At 46.5% G+C, this 25,341-nt stretch overlaps 1 protein-coding gene across 2 annotated transcripts in view; it reads right to left on the minus strand.

Moving 5' to 3' along the window:
• Positions 1-25,341, minus strand: part of usp8 (ubiquitin specific peptidase 8) — a 63,068-nt gene that overhangs the window by 23,796 nt on the left and 13,931 nt on the right. For both annotated transcript variants that reach the window (XM_072470275.1, XM_072470276.1), the window contains exons 4-9: positions 21,851-21,936; positions 14,481-14,640; positions 11,884-11,932; positions 8,405-8,573; positions 4,374-4,536; positions 3,875-4,019 (exon numbers count right to left, since the gene is read on the minus strand). In XM_072470275.1, coding sequence (XP_072326376.1) covers positions 3,875-4,019; positions 4,374-4,536; positions 8,405-8,573; positions 11,884-11,932; positions 14,481-14,640; positions 21,851-21,936 — 772 coding nt within the window. The remainder of the gene's footprint in view (positions 1-3,874; positions 4,020-4,373; positions 4,537-8,404; positions 8,574-11,883; positions 11,933-14,480; positions 14,641-21,850; positions 21,937-25,341) is intronic.

Here is a 25,341-nt window from a genome sequence, read left to right on the forward strand (position 1 = left end):
ACCTCTGACATCTGTCTTATATCTTTCTCCTCTCAATTTAAAGCTATGTCCCCTCCTGCTAGACATCACCATCCGAGGAAAAAGGCTCTCACTGTCCACCCTATCCAATCCTCTGATCATCTTGTATGCCTCAATTAAGTCTCCTCTTAACCTTCTTCTCTCTAACGAAAACAGCGTCCAGTCCCTCAGCCTTTCCTCATAAGATCTTCCCTCCATACCAGGCAACATTCTGGTAAATCTCCTCTGCACCCTTTCCAATGCTTCCACATCCTTCCTATAATGCGGCGACCAGAATTGCACGCAATACTCCAAATGTGGCCGCACCAGAGTGTTGTACAGCTGCAACATGACCTCATGGCTCCTAAACTCAATCCCTCTACCAATAAAAGCTAACACACCGTACGCCTTCTTAACAACCCTCTCAACCTGGGTGGCAACTTTCAGGGATCTATGTACATGGACACCGAGATCTCTCTGCTCATCCACACTGCCAAGAATCTTACCATTAGCCCAGTACTCAGTCTTCCTGTTATTCCTTCCAAAATGAATCACCTCACACTTTTCTGCATTAAACTCCATTTGCCACCTCTCAGCCCAGCGCTGCAGCTTATCTATGTCCCTCTGTAACTTGTAACATCCTTCCGCACTGTCCACAACTCCACCGACTTTAGTGCCATCTGCAAATTTACTCACCCATCCTTCTACGCCCTCCTCCAGGTCATTTATAAAAATGACAAACAGCAGTGGCCCCAAAACAGATCCTTGTGGTACACCACTAGTAACTGGACTCCAGTCTGAACACTTCCCATCAACCACCACCCTTTGTCTTCTTCCAGCTCGCCAATTTCTGATCCAAACTGCCAAATCACCCTGAATCCCATGCTTCCGTATTTTCTGCAGTAGCCTACCATGGGGAGCCTGATCAAACGCTTTACTGAAATCCATATACACCACATCAACTGCTTCACCCTCATCCACCTGTTTGGTCACCTTCTCAAAGAACTCTATAAGGTTTGTGAGGCACAACCTACCCTTCACAAAACTGTGTTGACTATCTCTAATCAAATTATTCCTTTCCAGATGATTATACATCCTATCTCTTATAAACCTTTCCAAGATTTTTCCCACAACAGAAGAAAGGCTCACTGGTCTATAGTTACCGGGGTTGTCTCTACTCCCCTTCTTGAACAAGGGGACAACATTTGCTATCCTCCAGTCTTCTGGCACTATTCCTGTAGACAAAGATGACTTAAAGATCAAGGCCAAAGGCTCAGCAATCTCCTCCCTAGCTTCCCAGAGAATCCTAGGATAAATCCCATCCGGCCCAGGTGACATCTATTTTCACACTTTCCAGAATTGCTAACACCTCCTCCTTATGAACCTCAAGCCCTTCTAGTCTAGTAGCCTGACTCTCAGTATTCTCCTCAACAACTTTGTCTTTTTCCTGTGTGAATACTGACGAAAAATATTCATTTAGCACCTCTCCTATCTCCTCGGACTCCAAGCACAACTTCCCACTACTGTCCTTGATTGGCCCTACTCTTACCCTAGTCATTCTTTTATTCCGGACATATCTATAGAAAGCTTTAGGGTTATCCTTGATCCTACCTGCCAAAGACTTCTCGTGTCCCCTCCTGGCTCTTCTTAGCTCTCTCTTTAGGTCTCATGTCCCTTCCTAGCTAACTTGTAATTCTTGAGCGCCCTAACTGAACCTTCATGTCTCATCTTTACATTAGTCTCCTTCTTCCAACAAGTGCTTCGACTGCTTTAGTAAACCACGGTTCCCTCACTCGACCACTTCCTCCCTGCCTGACAGGTACATACTTATCAAGGACACGCAGTAGCTGTTCCTTGAACAAGCTCCACATTTCCATTATGCCCATCCCCTGCAGTTTTCCTCTCCATCCAATGTATCCCAAGTCTTGTCTCATCGCATCATAATTGCCTTTCCCCCAGATATAACTCTTGCCCTGCGGTATATACCTATCCCCTTCCATCACTAAAGTAAACGTAATCGAATTGTGGTCACTATCACCAAAGTGCTCACCTACCTCCAAATCTAACACCTGTCCTGGTTCATTACCCAGTACCAAATCCAATATGGCCTCGCCTCTCGTTGGCCTATCTACATACTGTGTCAGGAAACCCTCCTGCACACATTGGACAAAAACGGACCCATCTAAAGTACTCGAACTACAGCGTTTCCAGTCAATATTTGGAAAGTTAAAGTCCCCCATAACAACTACCCTGTTGCTTTCGCTCCTATCCAGAATCATCTTTGCAATCCTCTCCTCTACATCTCTGGAACTTTCCGGAGGCCTATAGAAAACCCCTAACAGGGTGACCTCTCCTTTCCTGTTTCTAACCTCAATCCATACTACCTCATCAAACGTCCTTTCTGCCACCGTAATACTGTCCTTGACTAACAATGCCACCCCGCCCCCTCTTTTACCACCTTCCCTGAGCTTACTGAAATATCTAAATCCCGGCACCTGCAACAATCATTCCTGTCCCTGCTCTATCCATGTCTCCGAAATGGCCACAACGTCAAAGTCCCAGGTACCAACCCATGCCGCAAGTTCACCCACCTTATTCCGGATGCTCCTGGCATTGAAGAAGACACAATGTCCTATCGAGCCTGCTCCGCCCTTCAGTATCATGGCTGAACTTGGGCTTCAACTTTTCCCCACTGTTCCCATGCCCCTTAAATCAGTGCAGGATCCAAGCTTGTCGATCGCAGCCAATGAGAGCATCCACCCTTCTCTGGGGTAGAGGTTTCCAAAGATTCACAACTCTTTGATGAAGAAATTTCTCCCAAATGATTGGCCCCCTATCCCGAGACCTTAGTCTCCCCAACAGGTGGAAACTATCTCTCACTGTCCCACCCGATTAAACATAGAACATAGAACATAGAAAATACAGCACAGAACAGGCCCTTCGGCCCACGATGTTGTGCCGAACCTTTGTCCTAGATTAATCATAGATTATCATTGAATTTACAGTGCAGAAGGAGGCCATTCGGCCCTTTGAGTCTGCACCGGCTCTTGGAAAGAGCACCATACCCAAACTCAACACCTCCACCCAACACCAAGGGCAATTTGGACATTAAGGGCAATTTATCATTGGCCAATTCACCTAACCCGCACATCTTTGGACCCTCAGAACTTTGTAGGTTTCAATGCCACGGCATCTCATTATTCTCAACACCAGGGAAAATAGCCCAATTTACTCAACCTCTCGACATCGGACAACCCACCCATCAAAAGTGGATTAAAATTTTTCTGGACCCCTTCATTTGTGAAGATCACCTGTGGAGCTTCACCAAACTCGCGGTCAGAGGCCACACGTTTGATTCCCATAATGCTCAGTGAGTGATGTCAGCTGCAGCAGCAATGATAATTGGTTAGTCTCTCTGGCCACTGACCAAATCTTCTGATCAATATCCAGTGACACCCGTCCCCCTGACCCAGCAAGGTTAGGCTGTAATTTTCATGGTTGAATAGTGATTCCAGTGTCACATGATTGGGCATAAAAGCATACATGCCCATTGCATCTGACTGCATACTGGTACTCTCACTCTCGGTGCTACCTATCACCCCCCCCCCCCCCCCAACACTTTCTTCCTGTAAAGGCTAAATGCCTAAATTGAAACAATTTAAAGGAATTATTTTCAGCTGTTCTTAGCCTGTGTTTCCTCCATCTCCATTCCAGGTATTTCTCTTTTCAAACTTTACCAACCATGCACCACATGTTTGTAATGGACCATCTCACACTGCACTTGTGAATGTTTTACATCTCCATCCGAAAAGATATACTCGTGGGGGGTAAGGTTTAGAAAGAGCAGACCCTCACACATTCAGGAAGCTGTACTTACAGGACACATGGACAGATCCATGGGTTTCTTCCTTTGGAACAGTCACTTTGGCATTAGTGGTATACATTGGGTAGCACAGAAGCCAGCTGTCGTAGCCACCTTCCAGTACCAGCGGTTCATTCCGAAGAATTATCTGGCTATCCCACTGAAAAATTAAAATTTATAAGTTGAATATTCAGTGGCCTTCCAGCAAGTGAGCTTGCACTTTCCCTCTCATCACAAAACATTGCATCAACTGTTAGAAAATTGTGACCCATCATGATTTTTACTTCAATCAAATGAGAACACAGAAATCAGAGAAGCCCGTGGCCATGGTTCACTGCATCCCCATGTGGCACCTGAAGAATGTCACATGTGGGTGGCATGGTTACAGCACTGCAGCATTATGGGGAGGCAGACAATATAGAACGTCAATTCTCTGTAGGGAACTGGAAGGGATAGTTACGACGCACGCACAGGAAGAGGTGCAACAGAATATTTGAGAAAAAGATTTCTAAACCTTATAAAGTGCATCCTTGAGGCTGTCAAGAACGGTTCCCCTTTTCACCGTGTCGATGGAGCTGAACCAATCCAACAAAACAATGTAATCCACAAACTGACGCTTCTGCCACATGTCTTTTGACTCCTCTGGAAGTTTCAACTCTATCTGGTTAACGGTGATGCTGCAGAAAACAGTTTTAAAGTTATTTAGTTCCTATCTCCGAGCAGTACACTTTGATACAAATTAACATTATCTGTTAAGTCACGATTCAATGAGTATGACAATGTGCCAGACATGAACATCATTCCTGGCTATGTCCTGTCTCACTGGCAGGACAGACCCAACAGAGATGGTGACCAGTGGAATAGAGTCGGAAGGGAGTTTCCCTGGGAATCCTCAACGACGACTCTGGGCCCCATGAAGTCTCATGGCATCAGGTTTGGGTGGGGGAATTTTAATGCCCATCGCCATGAGTAGCTCACAGCACCACTGCAGACGTGGCCGAGTCCGAAAGGGTACAGCCACGAGACAGGGTCGACAGCATGTGATAACAAAGAAAAGCACAGGAACAGGCCCTTCAGCCCTCCAAGCCTGCGTCGAACATGCTGCCCGTCTAAACTAAAATTTTCTACACTTCCTTGGTCCGTATCCCTCTATTCCCATCCTATTCATGTATTTGTCAAGATGCCCCTTAAATGTCACTATCGTCCCTGCTTCCACCACCTCCTCCGGTAGCAAGTTCCAGGCACCCACTACCCTCTGCGTAAAAAACTTGCCTCGTACATCTACTCTAAACCTTGCCCCTCTCACCTTAAACCTATGCCCCCTAGTAATTGACCCCTCTACCCTGGGAAAAAGCCTCTGACTATCCACTCTGTCTATGCCCCTCATAATTTTGTAGACCTTTATCAGGTCGCCCCTCAACCTCCTTCGTTCTAGTGAGAACAAACCAAGTTTATTCAGCCTCTCCTCATAGCTAATGCCCTCCATACCAGGCAACATCCTGGTAAATCTCTTCTGTACACTCTCTAAAGCCTCCACATCCTTCTGGTAGTGTGGCGACCAGAATTGAACACTATACCCCATGTGTGGCCTAACTAAGGTTCTATACAGCTGCAACATGACTTGCCAATTTGTATACTCAATGCCCCGGCCAATGAAGGCAAGCATGCCGTATGCCTTCTTGACTACCTTCTCCACCTGTGTTGCCCCTTTCAGTGACCTGTGGACCTGTACTCCTAGTTCTCTCTGACTGTCAATACTCTTGAGGGTTCTACCATTCACTGTATATTCCCTACCTGTATTAGACCTTCCAAAATGCATTATCTCACATTTGTCCCGATTAAACTCCATCTGCCATCTCTCTGCCCAAGTCTCCAAACGATCTAAATCCTGCTGCATCCTCGGACAGTCCTCATTGCTTTCCGCAATTCCACCAACCTTTGTGTCGTCCACAAACTTACTAATCAGACCAGTGATGAGAGAACAGAAAAGGAAAAACATACTTGACCACATCCTCACTAACCTGCCTGCCACCGATGCACATGTCCACAACAGTATCGGTAGGGGTGACCACCGCCCAAAGTCCCATCTTCACATTGAGGATACACTCCATCGTGTTGATACCATGCCAAATGGGAGAGACTTAGAAAAGATCTAGCAACTCAAGATTGGGCATCCTTGAGGCACTGTTGGCCATGAACAGCAGCAGAATCGATCGTACTTAACCACAATCTGTAAACTCATGGACTGCCACATCCCCCACTCTATCATTCCCATAAAGCCAGGGGATCAACCATGAAGCGTGCAGGAGGGTATGCCAGGCGCAGCATCAGACATACCTAAATATAAAGTGAGGAGCAAATGTTATATGTCAGCTCAAGCCTGGATATTGTCCAGGTCTTGCTGAATTTGAACATGAACCGCAAATGGTGCTGAACATTGTGCAGTCATCTGCAAACAGCCCCACTTCTGGGCAGCACGGTGGTTAGTACTGCTGCCTCACGGCACTAAGAACCCCGGTTCAATCCCCGCCCCGGGTCACCGTCTGTGCGGAGTCTGTACGTTCTCCCAGTGTGTGCGTGGGTTTCCTCCGGGTGCTCCGGTTTCCTCCCACAGTCCAAAGACGTGCAGGTTAGGTGGATTGGCCATACTAAATTGCCCTTAAGTGCCCCAAAAATTGGGTGGGGTTACTGGGTTACAGAGGTGTGGGCTTAGGTGGGGTGCAGACTCGATGGGCCGAATGGCCTCCTTCTGCACTGTAGATTCTATGATAATTGCCACTCAATTCGAAAAAAAAAAAGAATTGGATACTCTAAATTTACTTTAAAAAACATCCCCTCTTCTGGCCTTATGATAGAAGGGAGGCCATTGATTAAGCATCTGAAGATGGTTGGGCCTAGGGCACTACCCTGAGGAACTCTTGCAATGAAACGTGCTGTTAGGTGAATTGGACATTCTGAATTCTCCCACAGTGTACCCGAACAGGTGCCGGAGTGTGGCAACTGGGGCATTTTCACAGTAACTTCATTGCCGTGTTAAGCCTACTTGTGACACTAATAAAGATTATTATGTAATGTGGTCATGAGCCGAGTGACCCTGGCAGAACCCAAACTGAGGTTATTGCTGAGTAAGTGCCACTTGATTGCACTGTTGATGACTCCGTCCATCACTTTGCTGATGACGGAGTAGGCGGATCGGGCGGTAATTGGCTGGGTTGGATTTGGCCCGTTTCGTGTACAAGACAAACCTGGGCAATTTTCCACATTGCCGGGTAGATGCCAGTGTTGTAGCTGTATGGGAACAGCTTGGCTAGGGGTGCGGCACGTTCTGGAGCACATGTCTTTAGTACTATTGCTGGAACATTGTCAGGGCCCATAGCGTTTGTAGTATCCAGTGGTTTCAGCCGTTTATTGGAATCATGTGGAGTGAATTGTATTGGCTGAAGACTGACATCTGTGACCTCCGGAGGAGACCGAGATGGATCATCCACTCGGCACTTCTAGCTGAAGATTCTTGCGAATGCCTCAGCCTTGTCTTTTGCACAGATGTGCTGGGCTCCTCCATCATTGAGGATGGGGATATTTGTGGAGTCTCCTCCTCCAGTGAGTTGTTTAATTGTCCACCACCATTCACGGCTGAATGTGGCAGGACTGCAGAGCTTAGATCTGATGCATTGGTTGTGGAATCGCTTGGCTTTGTCTATTAATTGCTGCTTATGATGTTTGGCACGCTGTGCTGTCGCTTCACCAGGCTGACACCTCAGTGTTGTGCCTGGTGTTGCTCCTAATGTGCCCTCCTGCATTCTTCATTGAATCCCCCACGATCAACATTCTGGTGGTTATCATTGATCAGAAACTGAACTGGACTAGCCATAAAACTATTGTGGTTACAAGGAGCAGGTCAGAGGCATGGAATCCTGTGGTGAGTGGGGTACTCTCCATTTGCCTGGATGAGTGCAGCTCCAACAACACTCAGGATGCTCAACACCATCCAGGACAAAGCAGCCACACTTGACCCCATCCACAAACATGCAATCGCTCCACCACCAACAAACAGGCAACAATGTGTGCCATCTACAAGATTCACTGCAGGAACTCACAAAGGCTCTTTATTCAGCACCGTACAAACCCACAAACTCTACCATCTAAAAGGACAAGGTTGGTAGACCGAACTTGGAAATATATCCTTCCTTCACTGTTGCTGGGTCAAAAACCTGGAAATGTTCCACCACAGCACAGTGGAAGTACCTACGCCACACAGACTGCAGCGGTTCACAGATTCATAGAATTTACCGTGCAGAAGGAGGACATTCGGCCCATCGAGTCTGCACCGGCCCTTGGAAAGAGCACCCTACCCAAGCCCACACCTCTACCTTATCCCTGTAACCCAGTAACCCCTTTCTCGAGGGCAATTAGGGATGGATAATAAATGCTGGCCTAGTCAGCAATGCCCACATCCCATGAAGGAATAAAAAAACCTTAAATGTTCTTGCAAAACTTTAATAGTCGTTATCAATATTATTTCAAACTTTGTACTTAATTTCCTACCCTGGACTGACAGCTTCCTCTGGCACACTTATACAGCATGATCTGGACACGTGTATGTGGGATTCCTGGTAATCCTTATTGCTTCGGGCATCCATAATGATCACTTCAGTGTTTTCATCTTGTAACATCGCAAACAATTTTTCTGCAGTGATTGTTCTCTGAGGCAAATCTGTTTTTCAAATTGGAAATATAATGATATAAATAAAGCAACCAACAGTTTAGTCAAACAAAAGTTATAAGTGAGAGTTGGTGGTGAGTGGAGAGAAGAGTGATCTGTAAAACTCACTTTTAATTTGTGGTTAAATACAGAAGCCAAAAGGACCAGTGGTTTCACTGATCGATATTGATGACCTAGACTTGGGTGTGCAGTGCACAATTTTAAAATGGAAGTATTGTGAACTGGGGAGGACAGTAGTGAACTTGAAAAGGGCATAGATGGGCTGGTGGAATGGGTGAATAACGAACAAATTAAATTTCTTTAAGCAAAGTGATGTACTGTACTTTGGTAGAGAGGCAACATGCAATAAAAGGCACAATTTAAAAAAAAATTTTTTTAGAGTACCTAATTCTTTTTTTCCCCCAATTAAGGGGCAATTTAGCGTGGCCAATCCACCTACCATGCACATCTCGGGGACTTTACACAAACTCCACACGGACAATGACCTGGGGCCAGGATTGAACCCAGGTCCTCAGTGCCCTGAGACAGCAGTGCTAACCACATTGATTTATATTTTTTGTCACATATCCCAAAGTACAGTGGAAAGTATTTTTCTGCAGCCAAGGGAACGTACACAGTACGTACATAGTAGATAAAAAAAGAATAATCGACAGAGTACATTGACAAATAGTACATCAACAAATAGTGATTGGCTACAGTGTAGAACAAGGGCCAAACAAAGCACATACATGAGCAAGAGCAGCATAGGCCTCGTGAATTGTGCCACACAAAAGGCACAGAGACCTGGAACTCTGCAGAAATTGTTGAACTTGGCAGAGCAGGTTGAGAAAATGATTAAAAAAGACACAAGGGATCTTGGGCTGTTTTATAGGGACAGGCATACATCAAACAGCCAAGGAAGTTGGTTCGGCCTGAAGTGAAAGTGTGTCTAATTCTGGGCACTGTATTTTGGAAAAATGTGATGGATTTAGAGAGGGCACACAAAAGATTTGTGGGACTAGTTCAAGAGATGAGGAACTTAAATTACAATCTACAATTGTAGAAGCTAGAGTTGTTCCCCTGAGAAGACATTCAATCAAAATTTTCAAAATCATGAGGGGTCCAGTCCAGATTGGATAGAAAAACTATTCACATTGTCGGAAGGGCTACAATGCAGAGGGCTCTGATATAAAGAACCATTAGCAACTTTTTATGCAGCACATAGTAGGATCAGGCTTGGGGTGACAGGTGGCAAGCAACGTGTGCACCAATTGAATGCCAGGCAATTACCATCATAAACAAGAGAGAATCTATACTATTGCTCGTTAATACTCAATGGCGTTACCATCACTGAATCCCCCACTAATGACATCCTGGGGGGGTTACCATTGAGCAGACATTGAACTGAATCACCCATATAAATAATGTGACGACAAGAGGTCACAGGCTAGGAATACTGAGGCAATTAACTCACCCCTGACTCCACAAAATGTGACTGATTGATTTTTATTGTGACATGTACCGTTACAGTGAAAAGTATTTTTCTGCGGCCAAGGGAATGTACACAGTAGACAAAAGAATAATCGACAGAGTACATTGATAATGGTGCATCAACAAATAGTGATTAGTTACAGTGCGGAAGCTGCCCATCTACAAGCACAAAGGGACTTAAGAGTCCTGGTTCAAAATTCTCTTAAGATTAACGTGTAGGTTCAGTTGGTAGTTAGGAAGGCAAATGCAATGTTAGCATTCATGTCGAGAGGATTAGAATACAAGAGCAGCGATTATTCCTGAGGCTGTATAAGGCGCTGGTCAGACCCCATTTGGAGTATTGGGAACAGTTTTGGGCTCTGTATCTAAGGAAGGATGTGCTGGCCTTGGAAAGGGTCCAGAGGTGGTTCACAATAATGATCCCTGGAATGAAGAGCTTGTCGTATGAGGAACGGTTGAGGACTCTGGGTCTGTACTCGTTGGAGCTTAGAAGGATGAGGGGGGATCTTATTGAAATTTACAGGATACTGCGAGGCCTGGATAGAGTGGACGTGGAGAGGATATTTCCACTTGTAGGAAAAACTAGAACCCGAGGGCACAGCCTCAAGCTGAAGGGACGATCCTTTAAAACACAGATGAGGAGGAATTTCTTCAGCCAGAGGGTAGTGAATCTGTGGAACTCTTGGCCACAGAAGGCTGTGGGGGCCAAATCACTGAGTGTCTTTAAGACATAGATAGGTTCTTGATTAATAAGGGTATCAGGGGTTATGGGGAGAAGGGAGGAGAATGGGGATGAGAAACACATCAGCCATGATTGAATGACGAAGCAGATTCGATGGGCCGAGTGGCCTAATTCTGCTCCCATGTCTTATGGTCTTAAAGCACAAGCCTGAAATTTGATGAAATATTCTCCATTTTCTGGGATGTGTTGCCTTCCGAAAACACTCAAGAAGCTCAACACCATCTGGGACACTGCAGCCTACTTGACTGGAACCTCACCAATTTAAACTTTCACTCCCCCACTACCAATGGACAGTAGCTGCAATGTGTACCATATAAAAGACACTGCAGCAACTCACCAAGGCTTTGAAGCACATAAATCCACAACTGCTACCAGCTAGGACAAGGGCAGCCGACACATAGGAACACCACTACCCGCAAGTTGCCCTCCAAGCCACTCACCACCCTGACCTGGAAATATATCGCCATTCCTTCAGTCGCTGGGTCAAAATCCTGGAACTCCCTCCCTAACAGCACAGTGAGTGTCCGTACACCACATGACCATAGTGGTTAAAGGCAATAGCTCACCACCACCTTGTCAAGGGCAATTAGAGGTGGGCAATAAATGCTGGTTTTGACAGTGATGCCTATATCCTGTAAAAGGAGAGAAATTTAAATCCTGGCTTTCAAAATGGCATTGAATAATTATGTGAAGGGAAAAGAAATTGAAGGTTGATGGGTAAATTATGGAGGAGTGGGACTATTTGTGTTGGTCGTGCACAAAGCTAGCATGCAGACGTCAGGCTGAATGGTCCCCTCCTGTGCTCGAACTATTCGATGATTCATTGAGAGTTTTACAAATCTTTGACACAGGAAATTGTCTGTTTTATATCTGGGTTGTGAGGATCAGGGGACAACACCCAGGCTGCTGCTATTGCTGTAGATCCAGGTATTTGGAAATGTGCAGCATGGCCCTTGATGACAGCCTATTCAAATTGTTTTCCCCCTCCAGTTCCATGTAAATAATTGGCATTCGCAGTTTAATTTCAGTTGAGGATTGAATTTGGCTTTTGATAAGTGGAGTGACATGAAGTATTGACAAAAATCTCACCATTACACTCTGCATTTGTTTCTTTGATGTTGTTTAACTCACAGTCCTCCTAAAAATCAAACAAAAACTTCACTTAGAATGTTTAAACCTCCTTCTATTCTTTCCATCAACATTAAAACAGAGCATTGCATCACGGGCCATGTTTTGATCTGATTTGCCTCTTCAGCAGCACTAAGTTGGATACTGATTGCAAATCCCTCTTAAGTTAAGGATCCAAACCCAAGATCTTATTATTAACCCGTCCGCTTCAACCTCGTTATTAACCCGTCCGCTTCACCCTCATTATTAACCCGTCTGCTTCACCCTCATTATTAACCCGTCTGCTTCACCCTCATTATTAACCCGTCTGCTTCAACCTCGTTATTAACCCGTCTGCTTCAACCTCGTTATTAACCCGTCCGCTTCACCCTCGTTATTAACCCGTCCGCTTCACCCTCGTTATTAACCCGTCTGCTTCAACCTCGTTATTAACCCGTCTGCTTCAACCTCGTTATTAACCCGTCTGCTTCACCCTCGTTATTAACCCGTCTGCTTCACCCTCGTTATTAACCCGTCTACTCCAGCCTCGTTATTAACCCGTCTGCTTCAACCTCGTTATTAACCCGTCTGCTTCACCCTCGTTATTAACCCGTCTGCTTCAACCTCGTTATTAACCCGTCTGCTTCACCCTCGTTATTAACCCGTCTGCTTCACCCTCGTTATTAACCCGTCTGCTTCAACCTCGTTATTAACCCGTCTGCTTCAACCTCGTTATTAACCCGTCTGCTTCACCCTCGTTATTAACCCGTCTACTTCAACCTAGTTATTAACCCGTCTGCTTCACCCTTGTTATTAACCCGTCTACTTCAACCTAGTTATTAACCCGTCTGCTCCAGCCTCGTTATTAACCCGTCTGCTCCAGCCTCGTTATTAACCCGTCTGCTCCAGCCTCGTTATTAACCCGTCTGCTCCAGCCTCGTTATTAACCCGTCTGCTTCAACCTAGTTATTAACCCGTCTGCTTCACCCTCGTTATTAACCAGTCTACTTTAGCCTCGTTATTAACCCGTCTGCTTCACCCTCGTTATTAACCCGTCTGCTTCAACCTAGTTATTAACCCGTCTGCTTCACCCTCGTTATTAACCAGTCTACTTTAGCCTCGTTATTAACCAGTCTACTCCAGCCTCGTTATTAACCCGTCTGCTTCACCCTCGTTATTAACCCGTCTACTTCAACCTAGTTATTAACCCGTCTGCTTCACCCTCGTTATTAACCCGTCTACTCCAGCCTCGTTATTAACCCGTCTACTCCAGCCTCGTTATTAACCCGTCTGCTTCACCCTCGTTATTAACCCGTCTACTTCAACCTAGTTATTAACCCGTCTGCTTCACCCTTGTTATTAACCCGTCTACTTCAACCTAGTTATTAACCCGTCTGCTCCAGCCTCGCTATTAACCCGTCTGCTCCAGCCTCGTTATTAACCCGTCTGCTCCAGCCTCGTTATTAACCCGTCTGCTTCAACCTAGTTATTAACCCGTCTGCTTCACCCTCGTTATTAACCAGTCTACTTTAGCCTCGTTATTAACCCGTCTGCTTCACCCTCGTTATTAACCCGTCTGCTTCAACCTAGTTATTAACCCGTCTGCTTCACCCTCGTTATTAACCAGTCTACTTTAGCCTCGTTATTAACCCGTCTACTCCAGCCTCGTTATTAACCCGTCTGCTTCACCCTCGTTATTAACCCGTCTGCTTCACCCTCGTTATTAACCCGTCTGCTTCACCCTCGTTATTAACCCGTCTGCTTCAACCTCGTTATTAACCCGTCTGCTCCAGCCTCGTTATTAACCCGTCTGCTTCAACCTCGTTATTAACCCGTCTGCTTCACCCTCGTTATTAACCCGTCTGCTTCACCCTCGTTATTAACCCGTCTACTTCAACCTAGTTATTAACCCGTCTACTTCACCCTCGTTATTAACCCGTCTACTCCAGCCTCGTTATTAACCCGTCTGCTTCACCCTCGTTATTAACCCGTCTGCTCCAGCCTCGTTATTAACCCGTCTACTCCAGCCTCGTTATTAACCCGTCTGCTTCACCCTCGTTATTAACCCGTCTGCTCCAGCCTCGTTATTAACCCGTCTGCTTCACCCTCGTTATTAACCCGTCTACTTTAGCCTCGTTATTAACCCGTCTGCTTCACCCTCGTTATTAACCCGTCTGCTTCACCCTCGTTATTAACCCGTCTGCTCCAGCCTCGTTATTAACCCGTCTACTTCACCCTCGTTATTAACCCGTCTGCTCCAGCCTCGTTATTAACCCGTCTGCTTCACCCTCGTTATTAACCCGTCTGCTTCACCCTCGTTATTAACCCGTCTGCTTCACCCTCGTTATTAACCCGTCTGCTCCAGCCTCGTTATTAACCCGTCTGCTTCAGCCTCGTTATTAACCCGTCTGCTTCACCCTCGTTATTAACCCGTCTGCTTCACCCTCGTTATTAACCCGTCTCCTTTAGTTGTGCAACGTGCTGACATACCCCTGAATTTAATGCTGAATACTACAAAATCTTGCTGTAATTTGAGGCAATCTCCAATGGAGGATAAAAAATATTCAACTTGTTAATACCTTTAAGTTTCTTTTCTTAATGTTAACATCTGAAGAACTTTTGGTTGTTGTTTTCAAGCTGTTATCACGACCCTTGCTTTTGGCTTCTTCCTGTTTTCTTTTCTCTTCCTGCAGCCTTTCATTTTCTTCAAGCTTTTTACGCACTTCAGCTTCCTCATATCTAATTGATTAAAAATACTTTAAAACTCTTACACTAATCTCCCAGTTAAAGACAATAAAGGCAACTACATTCTAAGTACGTATATTGATATGTTTATGTACAGAAACACAACATAGGATCACGACGACTTCGGATGAATAGGCCATTTGGCCCTTCTGAGTGCTCCGCTATTCAATACGAACATGTCTAATCTGATTGTGGCCTCAATTCCACTTCCTGCCTGTAACCCCCAGTCATCACTGCTTTCCTGAAAGGGAATTTCACTTACTCATGGTGCCAAGAGAAAACAATTCTTCCCATCAGTCTTAAAAGGGAGACCTCTTATTCTTAAACTATGCCCCTTTGTTCTAATCTCCCTACGAAAGGAAACACCCTCCTGATCGCCACCCTCATGTCCCCATACCATCTTAATTCTTTCAATAAGATTGCCTCTTAATTTTTCTAAACTCCAATGGGAATAGGCCCAACTTGTTCAAGCTTTCTTCATAACATAAACCCCTAATCCCAGGAATGAGTCACATGAACCTTATCTGAACTGCTTGTAACGTAGCTATATTCTTTTTCAAATAAAGAGACAAAACTGTACACAGTATTCCAGATGTGGTCTCACCCATGCTCTGCACAGCTGCAGTAAAACATCCTCACTTTTCTATTCTATTCTCATTGCAATAAACACCACCATTCCATTTGCCTTTCTTTTTAAAAAAAAATATATTTTATTGAAATTTTTCAAACAGAGATTTTCCCTTTTTACAACTTTAATAAAGGAATATACATTAAACGTTATTTAAATAATATATTAAACTAACAACAAATGAAAAAAGAGATAAACCAAAAAAGCAAATATCAACAACTGGCAAAAAACAAAAACACGGAATAACACTCCTCCCCCCCCCCCCCCCCACCCCCTGGGTTGCTGCTGCTGTCTTTTCTGTTTTTCCATTATCGTTCCGCGAGATAGTCAAGGAGCGGTTGCCACCGCCTGGTGAACCCCTGAGCCAATCCTCTTAACGCATATTTTATTCGTTCCAGTCTTATGAACCCTGCCATGTCGTTTATCCAGGCCTCCACGCCCGGGGGCTTCGCCTCCTTCCACATAAGTAGAATCCTTCGCCGGGCTACCAGGGACGCAAAGGCCAAGACGTCGGCCTCTTTCGCCTCCTGCACTCCCGGTTCTTCTGCAACCCCAAATATAGCTAACCCCCAGCCTGGTTTGACCTGGACCCCCACCACCTTTGAAATCACCCTTGCCACACCCTCCCAGAACTCATGCAGTGTCGGACACGACCAGAACATGTGAGTGTGGTTCGCCGGGCTTACTGAGCACCTTCACATCTATCCTCCACCCCGAAAAACCTGCTCAGTCTTGCTCCCGTCATATGCGCCCTGTGTAGAACCTTAAATTGAATCAGGCTAAGCCTGGCACACGAGGACGAGGAATTTATCCTACTTAGGGCATCTGCCCACAGCCCCTCCTTGATCTCTTCCCCCAGCTCCTCTTCCCATTTTCCCTTCAGCTCCTCTACCATCGCCTCCCCCTCGTCTCTCATCTCCCTGTATATTTCGGACACTTTACCTTCTCCAACCCATGCCCCCGAAATCACTCTATCCTGGATTCCTTGCGTCAGGAGCTGCGGAAATTCCCTCACCTGTTGCCTCGCAAATGCCCTCACTTGCATGTATCGGAAAGCATTCCCTGGTGGCAGCTTATATTTTTCTTCCAATGCTCCCAGACTCGCAAACGTCCCGTCTACAAACAGGTCCTTCAGCTTCCTAATTCCTGCTCGCTGCCAACATTGAAATCCCCCATCCATCCTCCCCGGGACGAACCTGTGGTTATTCCTTATCGGGGACCACACCGAGGCACCCGTCACTCCCCTGTGTCGTCTCCACTGCCCCCAGATCTTCAAGGTCACCACGACCACTGGGTTTGTGGTGTACCTTTTCGGGGAGAACGGCAGCGGCGCCGTCACCAGCGCTTTCAGACTCGTTCCCTTACAGGAAGCCATCTCCAACTTTTTCCATGCCGCACCTTCTTCTTCCCTCATCCACTTACAGACCATCGACACATTGGCGGCCCAGTAGTAGTCACTCAGACTCGGCAGTGCCAATCCCCCTCTGTCCCTACTGCGCTGCAGGAACCCCCTCTTTACCCTCGGGGTCTTTCCCGCCCACACAAAGCCCATAATACTCCTGTCTATTTTTTTGAAAAAGGCCTTTGTAATCAGTATGGGGAGGCACTGAAACACAAAAAGAAACCTCGGGAGGACCACCATTTTAACTGCCTGCACTCTGCCCACCAGCGACAGCGGCACCATATCCCACCTCTTAAAGTCCTCCTCCATCTGCTCTACCAATTGCGTCAGGTTAAGTTTATGTAGGGTTCCCCAGTTCCTGGATCCCCAGGTATGGAAAGTTCATTGCCACTCTCCTCAGCGGCAAAGCATCTATCCCCTGCCCTGTTCCCCGGGGTGCATCACAATAAGCTCACTCTTTCCCATATTTAATTTGCATCCCGAGAACTCTCCAAACTCCCTGAGTATCTGCATTACCTCTGGCATCCCCTCTACCGGGTCCGCCACATATAGCAGTAAGTCATCTGCATATAGTGACACTCGATGTTCCTCTCCCCCTCGAAGCACCCCCCTCCACTTCTTAGAGTCCCTCAGCGCTATGGCCAATGGTTCAAATGCCAACGCGAATAGTAACGGGGACAGGGGGCACCCTTGTCTTGTACCCCTATGTAATCGAAAGTATCCCGATCTTTGCCTGTTTGTAACGACACTTGCCACCGGGGCCCCGTACAAGAGTCTAACCCATCTAATGAACCCCTCCCCGAACCCAAATCTCTTCAGCACCTCCCACAGATAGTCCCACTCCACCCTATCGAATGCCTTCACTGCATCCATCGCCACCACTATCTCTGCCTCCCCCTCCGGTGGGGGCATCATCATCACCCCCAGCAGCCTTCGTACATTGGCATTCAATTGTCTCCCCTTTACAAACCCTGTCTGGTGTTCATGTACCACCCCTGGGACACAATCCTCTATCCTTGTCGCCATCACTTTGGCCAGCAGATTTGGCGTCTACGTTTAGGAGGGAGATGGGCCTGTATGACCCGCACTGCAGCGGATCTGTGTCTCGTTTCAGAATTAGCGATATCGTCGCCTCCGACATCGTCGGGGGTAGTGTCCCCCTTTCCTTAGCCTCATTAAAGGTTCTCGCCAAGAGCGGGGCCAGCAGGTCCATATACTTCCTATAAGATTCCACTGAGAACCCGTCTGGTCCCGGGGCCTTCCCTGCTTGCATGTTCCCTATTCCTTTGATCACCTCATCCACCTCAATCTGCCCCCCCAGACCTGCTACCTCCTGCCCCTCCACCCTCGGGAACTCTAGCTGATCCAAAAAGTGTATCATTCCTTCTTTCCCCTCCGGGGGTTGGGACTTGTACAGCCTCTCATAAAATGTCTTGAACACCTCGTTCACTTTCCCTATTCTCTGCTCCACCTTTCCTGTTTCGTCCCTAACTCCTCCAATCTCTCTCGCCGCTCCCCTCTTCCGAAGTTGTTGGGCCAGCAGCCGGCTCGCCTTTTCCCCATATTCATATTGTATCCCCTGTGCCTTCCTCCACTGTGTCTCTGCCTTTCCCATGGTCAGCAGGTCAAACTCCATCTGTAATCTTAGTCTTTCCCTGTATAGCCCTTCGTCTGGGGCCTCCGCATACTTCTTATCCACCCTCAAAATTTCCCCCACTAATCTCTCTCTTTCTTTACCCTCGTTTCCCCTTGTGGGCTCTGATGGAAATCAGCTCTCCTCTAACCACCGCCTTCAGCGCTTCCCATACTACCCCCACCTGGACCTCCCCATCGTCATTTACCTCCAGGTATCTTTCGATACAGCCCCTCACCCTTCCGCATACCCCCTCGTCCGCCAGTAGTCCCCCCTCGTCCGCCAGTAGTCCCATGTCCAATCGCCAGAGTGGGCGCTGCTCCCTTTCCTCTCCCAGTTCCAGATCCACCCAATGCGGGGCGTGGTCTGAAACGGCTATGGCCGAGTACTCCGTTCCTGCCACCTTCGGAATCAGTGCCCTTCCCAAAACAAAAAAAGTCTATCCGGGAGTATACCTTATGGACGTGGGAGAAAAAGGAAAACTCTTTACCCATCGGTCTGGCGAATATCCACGGATCTACTCCCCCCATTTGTTCCATAAATCCCTTAAGCACCTTGGCCGCTACCGGCCTTCTCCCAGTCCTGGATCTGGACCGGTCCAGCCCTGTGTTGAAGTCCCTCCTCCATTAACAAGTTTCCCACTTCCAGGTCCGGGATACGTCCCAACATTCGCTTCATGAATCCCGCATCATCCCAGTTCGGGGCATATACGTTCACCAGCACAACCGCCTCACCCTGCAATCTGCCACTCACCATCACATACCTGCCCCCACTATCCACCACTATGGTCTTAGCTTTGAACGATACACGTTTTCCCACCAGTATTGCCACCCCTCTGTTCTTCGCGTCCAACCCTGAGTGGAATACCTGTCCCACCCATCCTTTCCTTAGTCTAACCTGATCCGCCAACTTCAGGTGCGTCTCCTGGAGCATAACCACATCCGCCTTCAGTCTCTTTAAGTGCGCAAACACCCTTGCCCTCTTAATCGGCCCATTTAAACCTCTCACATTCCACGTGATCAGCCGAATTGGGGGGCCATTTACCCTGCCCCCCTCATCGACTAGCCATCCCCTTTTTTAAGCCATCACCTCACCCAGGTCTCACGCACCCATCTGTCCCCCAGACGGCGCCCTCCCGTCCCGACCACCTCGTCTCGTATCAGCTCCCCCTTACCCTCAGCAGCAGCAACCCAGTTAAACCCCCCCCCCCCCCTTCCCCGGTTGATCCCCCTCTAGCTTGATTACTCCCCCATATTGCTTCCGGAAGTCAGCTAACTCTGGCTGACCTCGGCTTCCCCCGTTCATTCTTTGACCTCCCTGCGTATGAGGCTCCCTTCCTTCCTGCGCCCCCTTTCCCGCTATAATTTCTATAGCACGGGAAAATACCCGCGCTTTCCTCTCGGCCCCTCCCCTAATGGCGCAGTTCCCTCATTCCCCTTCCCTGTCCCACCGGCGCACACATTTCTTCGTGCCCCCCCCCCAATCGGGGGGAGAAATATTCCCCGCCCAACATTATTATACAGTAGCCCTCCCCTCTCCCCACTTTACATTTCTGTGCCACCACCTCGCTACCTCCCTCCGGACATCAATTTCTTAAGTCTAGTCCAATTTCTCATCCTGAATAAATGTCCATGCCTCCTCCGCCGTCTCGAAGTAGTGGTGTTTGCCCTGATGCGTGACCCACAGTCTCGCCGGCTGCAGCATCCCAAATTTGACTTTTTTTCCTATGGAGCACCGCCTTGGCCCGGTTGAAACTCGCCCTCCTTCTCGCCACCTCCGCACTCCAGTCTTGATACACGCGTATCACCGCGTTCTCCCATTTGCTACTCCGTGTCTTCTTAGCCCAGCTCAGGACCATCTCTCGGTCCCTGTAGCGATGGAACTTCACCACCATTGCTCTTGGTGTTTCCCCTGCCTTTGGTCTTCTCACGAGGACCCGGTACGCTCCCTCCACTTCCAGGGGGCCCGTTGGGGCCTCAGCTCCCATTAGAGTATGGAGCATCGTACTCACATACGCCCCAACATCAGCTCCCTCTGTTCCTTCGGGGCGACCTAAAATTCGTAAGTTCTTCCTCCCCGAGCTGTTCTCCAGGGCTTCCAGCCTTTCTATGCACCTCTTATGTAGTGCCTCGTGCGTCTCCGTTTTTACCACCAGGCCCTGTATCTCATCTTCGTTCTCGGCTGCCTTTGCCTTCACTCCACGGAGCTCCATCGCCTGGACCTTTTGTGTTTCCTTTAGTCCCTCGATTGCCAGTAACATCGGCGCCAGCACCTCTTTCTTGAGCTCCTCCACACATCGTCGGAGGAACTCCTGCTGTTCCGGGCCCAATACCATCTGGGCTCCCTCGGCCGCCATCTTGCTTCTCCCTTCTCTTCTCTGCCGCTGCTCCAAAGGATCCTCCGTAATCTGGCCGCTACTTTCCATCCACCCCCGGGGGCACTGCTTCCTTTGTCACCTCACAGTGGGTTTGGCCAAATAAGTTCCCGTTGGGGCTCCCGATAAGAGCCCAATAGTCCGTTGAAACGGGAGGTGCCGAAACGTGCGGCTTAGCAATGCATCGCCGCAACTGGAAGTCTCCCATTTGCCTTTCTAATCACTACTGTATCTGCAGACTAACGTTCTGTGATTCATCAGGACACCCTGATCCCTCTGTACCACCGAATCCTGGACTCTCTCATTTAGACAATATGTTGCTTTTCTCGTCTTCCTCCCAAAGTGGACAAGTTCACATTTTCCCACATTTTACACCATGTGCCACATTTTGCCCACAGACTTAAACCATAAGACATAGGAGCAGAATTAGGCCACTCGGCCTATCAAATCTGCTCCGCCATTCAATCATGGCTGATACCCATTCTCCCCATAACCCCAGAGCTCCTTATTAATCAAGAACCTATCTATCTCTGTCTTAACGACACTCAGTGATTTGGCCTCCACAGCCTTCTGCGGCAAAGAGTTCCACAGATTTGCCACCCTCTGGCTGAAGAAATTCCTCCTCATCTGTTTTAAAGGATCGTCCCTTCAGCCTGAGATTGTGTCCTCTGCTTCTAGTTTTTCCTACAAATGGAAACATCCTCTCCACGTCCACTCTATCCAGGCCTCGCAGTATCCTGCAAGTTTCAATAAGATCCCTCCTCATCCTTCTAAACTCCAACGTGTACAGACCTAGAGTCCGCAACCGTTTCTCATACGTCAAGCTCTTCATTCCAGGGATCATTCTTGTGAACCTCCTCTGGACCCTTTCCAAGGCCAGCTCATCCTTCCAATTGGCCCAAAACGGCTCACAATACTCCAAATGGAGTCTGACCAGAGCCTTATACAGCCTCAGATGTACATCCCTAGTCTTTTATTCTAGCCCTCTCGACATGAATGCTAACATTGCATTTGCCTTCCTAACTGCCCACTGAACCTGCACTATATCTCTCTCTATATACCTGTCTATATCTCCCCACATACTTCTTACCTATTCCTGAAAACATACTTCCCCAACTACACTGGCATCATTAGCAAACCTACAGGAATCAGGACAACTGTACAGACCTTAACTTGAGGCTTTCAGAGAGTCTTTCTGCTTCCTCTATGGATTTTCTGAAGCTTGTAGGGCCAAGTAGGGAAAGGTAGTAGTCCTGAAATAAATATATTACACTTTTATATACTTATCCTGGAGATCCAACCAATTAAAACTGTTTTGTAGCCCTGAGCAAGAATGGCTGCAGTCATACAACATTTACAAACAGAAATGTTTAATGTTGCAAATACACTGCAGATCGTGTCGAAAGAAGAAAAGCATGTCAACACTGAATATGAGCTTTCATCAGAACTGGTAGAACCAGATTGTCAAAATCTGTTGATAGATTGACTGAAACACGGCAGAGAATAAGTGCAGGTCAAGCGTTAAAAGCAGAGCATTTGTCTATGAGGTGAACGTGGCTGAACAACGAGACTTGCCCGGTGCTCCCCTTTCCATTCCACTTTGGTCATTGTACGAAGGAGTTTTTCCAGCCTGCCATAACCAGTTTCAGAGACCAATCATCCAATCATACCCAAAATGATTAGGCTTGACCTGCACGTCTAACATTTATTTTTTATTTAGTAAGAAGTCTTACAACACCAGGTTAAAGTCCAACAGGTTTATTTGGATTCACAAGCTTTCAGAGTGTAGCTCCTTCATCAGGTGTAGTTCAGATTTCTACCATTTGCTTTTGTTCTTTTAAATTATCAATTGTGTACACCTGGATACAAAGTCTGCATCTTTTTCCTGGTAACTGCTGCCAGCATTGCTTCACTCCTTTGCCAACAACACAAGCAAGCCAAGGGCATAAGCTACAAAACCATCTTTCCTTTTCTCCCACAACCCACAAACTAAAAACGACCCCAAGAAGTAATTCCTCAGTAAATACCAGCTTAAAAAAGCTCCGCAAACTTAGAATGTTTTAGATCACACTGTTGGGCTTAGGACAAGATTTGTAGTCATTTTTAATCAAACCTGGAATAGTTTAAACAACAACTTGCCTTTCATTTTTATAGGACCTATAATGTAGTAAGAGGTGTTTAGCTGTTTCCAAAGAGTGTAAATAACAAAGCTTTACACAGCCATGACAAATACCGATACCTCGATCAAAAATTTAGGATTTTAGGAGCGCCTTCAAAGAGGAGTTTTAAATCAGGAATTCCAGCACTTAGGACCAAAGTAATTAAGACAGGACTGGAAATGTTGCAGTGATTAAAAATCAGGATGTTCAAGAGGCCTGAATTGGAGCACAGATATCTGAGGAGGTTAGAGATACCAAGGGGCAAGGTCATGGTGGGATTTGAACTTAACGATAAGAATCCAGCTACTGAACACAAAACATGGTCATTGCTCAAACTTCAACCTTGGCAGTAGTTAATTAGGTCGCGCTCAGAAAGCTGTGCAACCCCCAAGGTTAGCAGACAAGTTCCATCCTTTGTGAGAATGCCAATTAAATACCCACCTGCAGCCAGCAAATATTGAACAATCCTGCGTCCCTCTGATCAAGATTGGGAAACACTGGTACTGACTCACTAGATGCACAGCCTGTGGTTTTCTTAATAGGTCTTCATTATGAAAAAGAACAGTTACTATTTGTCATTAAAGAGGAGGAATTTAATCCTCTTTTTAGGGGTGCTAGTCTAATAGTTATGCCTTCAGTAACGCTGTGGCTATATTGCTGGACCAGTAATCCAGAGAATAGGTCTGAGAATTTGAATTGTTTTAAGAATCTAGAAATTAAAAATAATTGGCATCAGATTGTTGTAAAAACATACCTAGTTCACCAATTTCCAACATGCTTACCTAGTATGGCTACAAAGAACAGTCCCACACCAACATGGTCAACTCTTTGTCCTCTCAACTAGCCCAGCAAGTCCCTTCAGTATAAGACTCAGAAAATAAATTCCATTTTCTCAGAAACCCCAACATCCTAAGAATGAACTTTAAAAAAAAAAATCTATTTTATAATCAGCATCTAGCTTTAAAAATGCAACCACCTTTTGGCAAAAGCTCGTGGAACAGGATCTTCTGTTTCGATTTGGCACTCTATAGCCTTGTAAAGCCTTGGGGCTTTTCACAGTAACTTCATTGCAGTGTTAATGTAAGCCTACTTGTGACAATAAAGGTTATTACTATAAAGGTTATTATTATTATAAAGGTTATTATTATTATTGTAGACTCAACAAAATTCAACAATTTTAGATGATAATCTCAGCCTTCATTGTGTTCTGTGTTTTGATTTGTTTTTGTTTTACTGCGTTGGTCTTGTCTTGTCTCTTTATTCCTTTATGTTGCATTCAGCTGGTTGCTGCATAGTCATCCACATTATTTGGACACTTTGCTTCTTCATTGTATCCATTACCACTGTTTGGTTGTTGCATTGTGAAATCTTTCGTTATTTAATCTCTCCACCCTATTGCAGAGCTTCCCTTCTCCCCCCCCCCCCCCCCCCCCACCCCACCATTCCCCCTTTTGTTATATTTAAAACTCTTACATTTCTGTATCTTTCACTTCTGATGAAAGTGCATTTCAACCTGAAATATTAACGGTTTGTTTCTCCAGAAATGCTGCCCGACTTGCTGAGTATGCCCAGCAATCTTTGGTTTTGCTTCACGTTATAACAAGGGTCAGCTTGGCTCATTTAATAACATTCATCAGACCTCCACTCTAGGACTTCAGCAAAAGTAGATTAATTGTTCATTCAACTCATTTGCTTTCGCAAGTTCTTACTGAGATTGAATTGGTAATTTACATATGCTGACGTGACTTCACAGTAGCAGTGGTTAGCACTGTTGCTTCACGCCACCAGGGTTCCAGGTTCGATTCCCGGCTTGGGTCACTGTCTGTGCGGAGTCTGCACGTTCTCCCCGTGTCAGCGTGGGTTTCCTCCGGGTGCTCCGGTTTCCTCCCACAAATCCCGAAAGACGTGCTTGTTAGGTGAATTGGACATTCTGAATTCTCCCTCTGTGTACCTGAACAGGCGCCGGAATGTGGCGACTAGGGGATTTTCACAGTAACTTCATTGCAGTGTTAATGTTAGCCTACTTGTGACAATAAAGGTTATTAAAATTAAATTATTAACCGTAAAAAACAATTTCTGATATTAAATGTTCTGGGATGTATTGAGAAGAGGGGGAGAGAAGTTGCAAAGTGCTTTACAGCCAGCAGAGTATTTTTGAAATGTAGCTACCATTGCTAGCTAACCTGGATAAAGCCCAGGGTTTACTGTTCAGTGTTTTCACAGTTCAACAGTTGGACATGCCCATGATTATGCCCCGGAATCAGTGACACCACCAACTTCTCCAGCACAAGTACCCCGAAAAGGTCAGTAGCACTCAAATTTAGAAGTTAGAGCAAGAAAATGTTAACCACAATTCTTTGACAGAACTCAATAAGATTTAGGCAGCATGGTGGCACAGTGGTTAGCACTGCTGCCTCACGACACCAGGGGCCTGGGTTCAATTCAGGTCTTGGGTTACTGTCTGTGCGGAGTCTGCACGTTCTCCCCGTGTCTGCATGG

The sequence above is a fragment of the Scyliorhinus torazame genome, chromosome 12 (assembly GCF_047496885.1).
Source record: "Scyliorhinus torazame isolate Kashiwa2021f chromosome 12, sScyTor2.1, whole genome shotgun sequence".
Taxonomy (NCBI): Eukaryota; Metazoa; Chordata; class Chondrichthyes; order Carcharhiniformes; family Scyliorhinidae; genus Scyliorhinus; species Scyliorhinus torazame.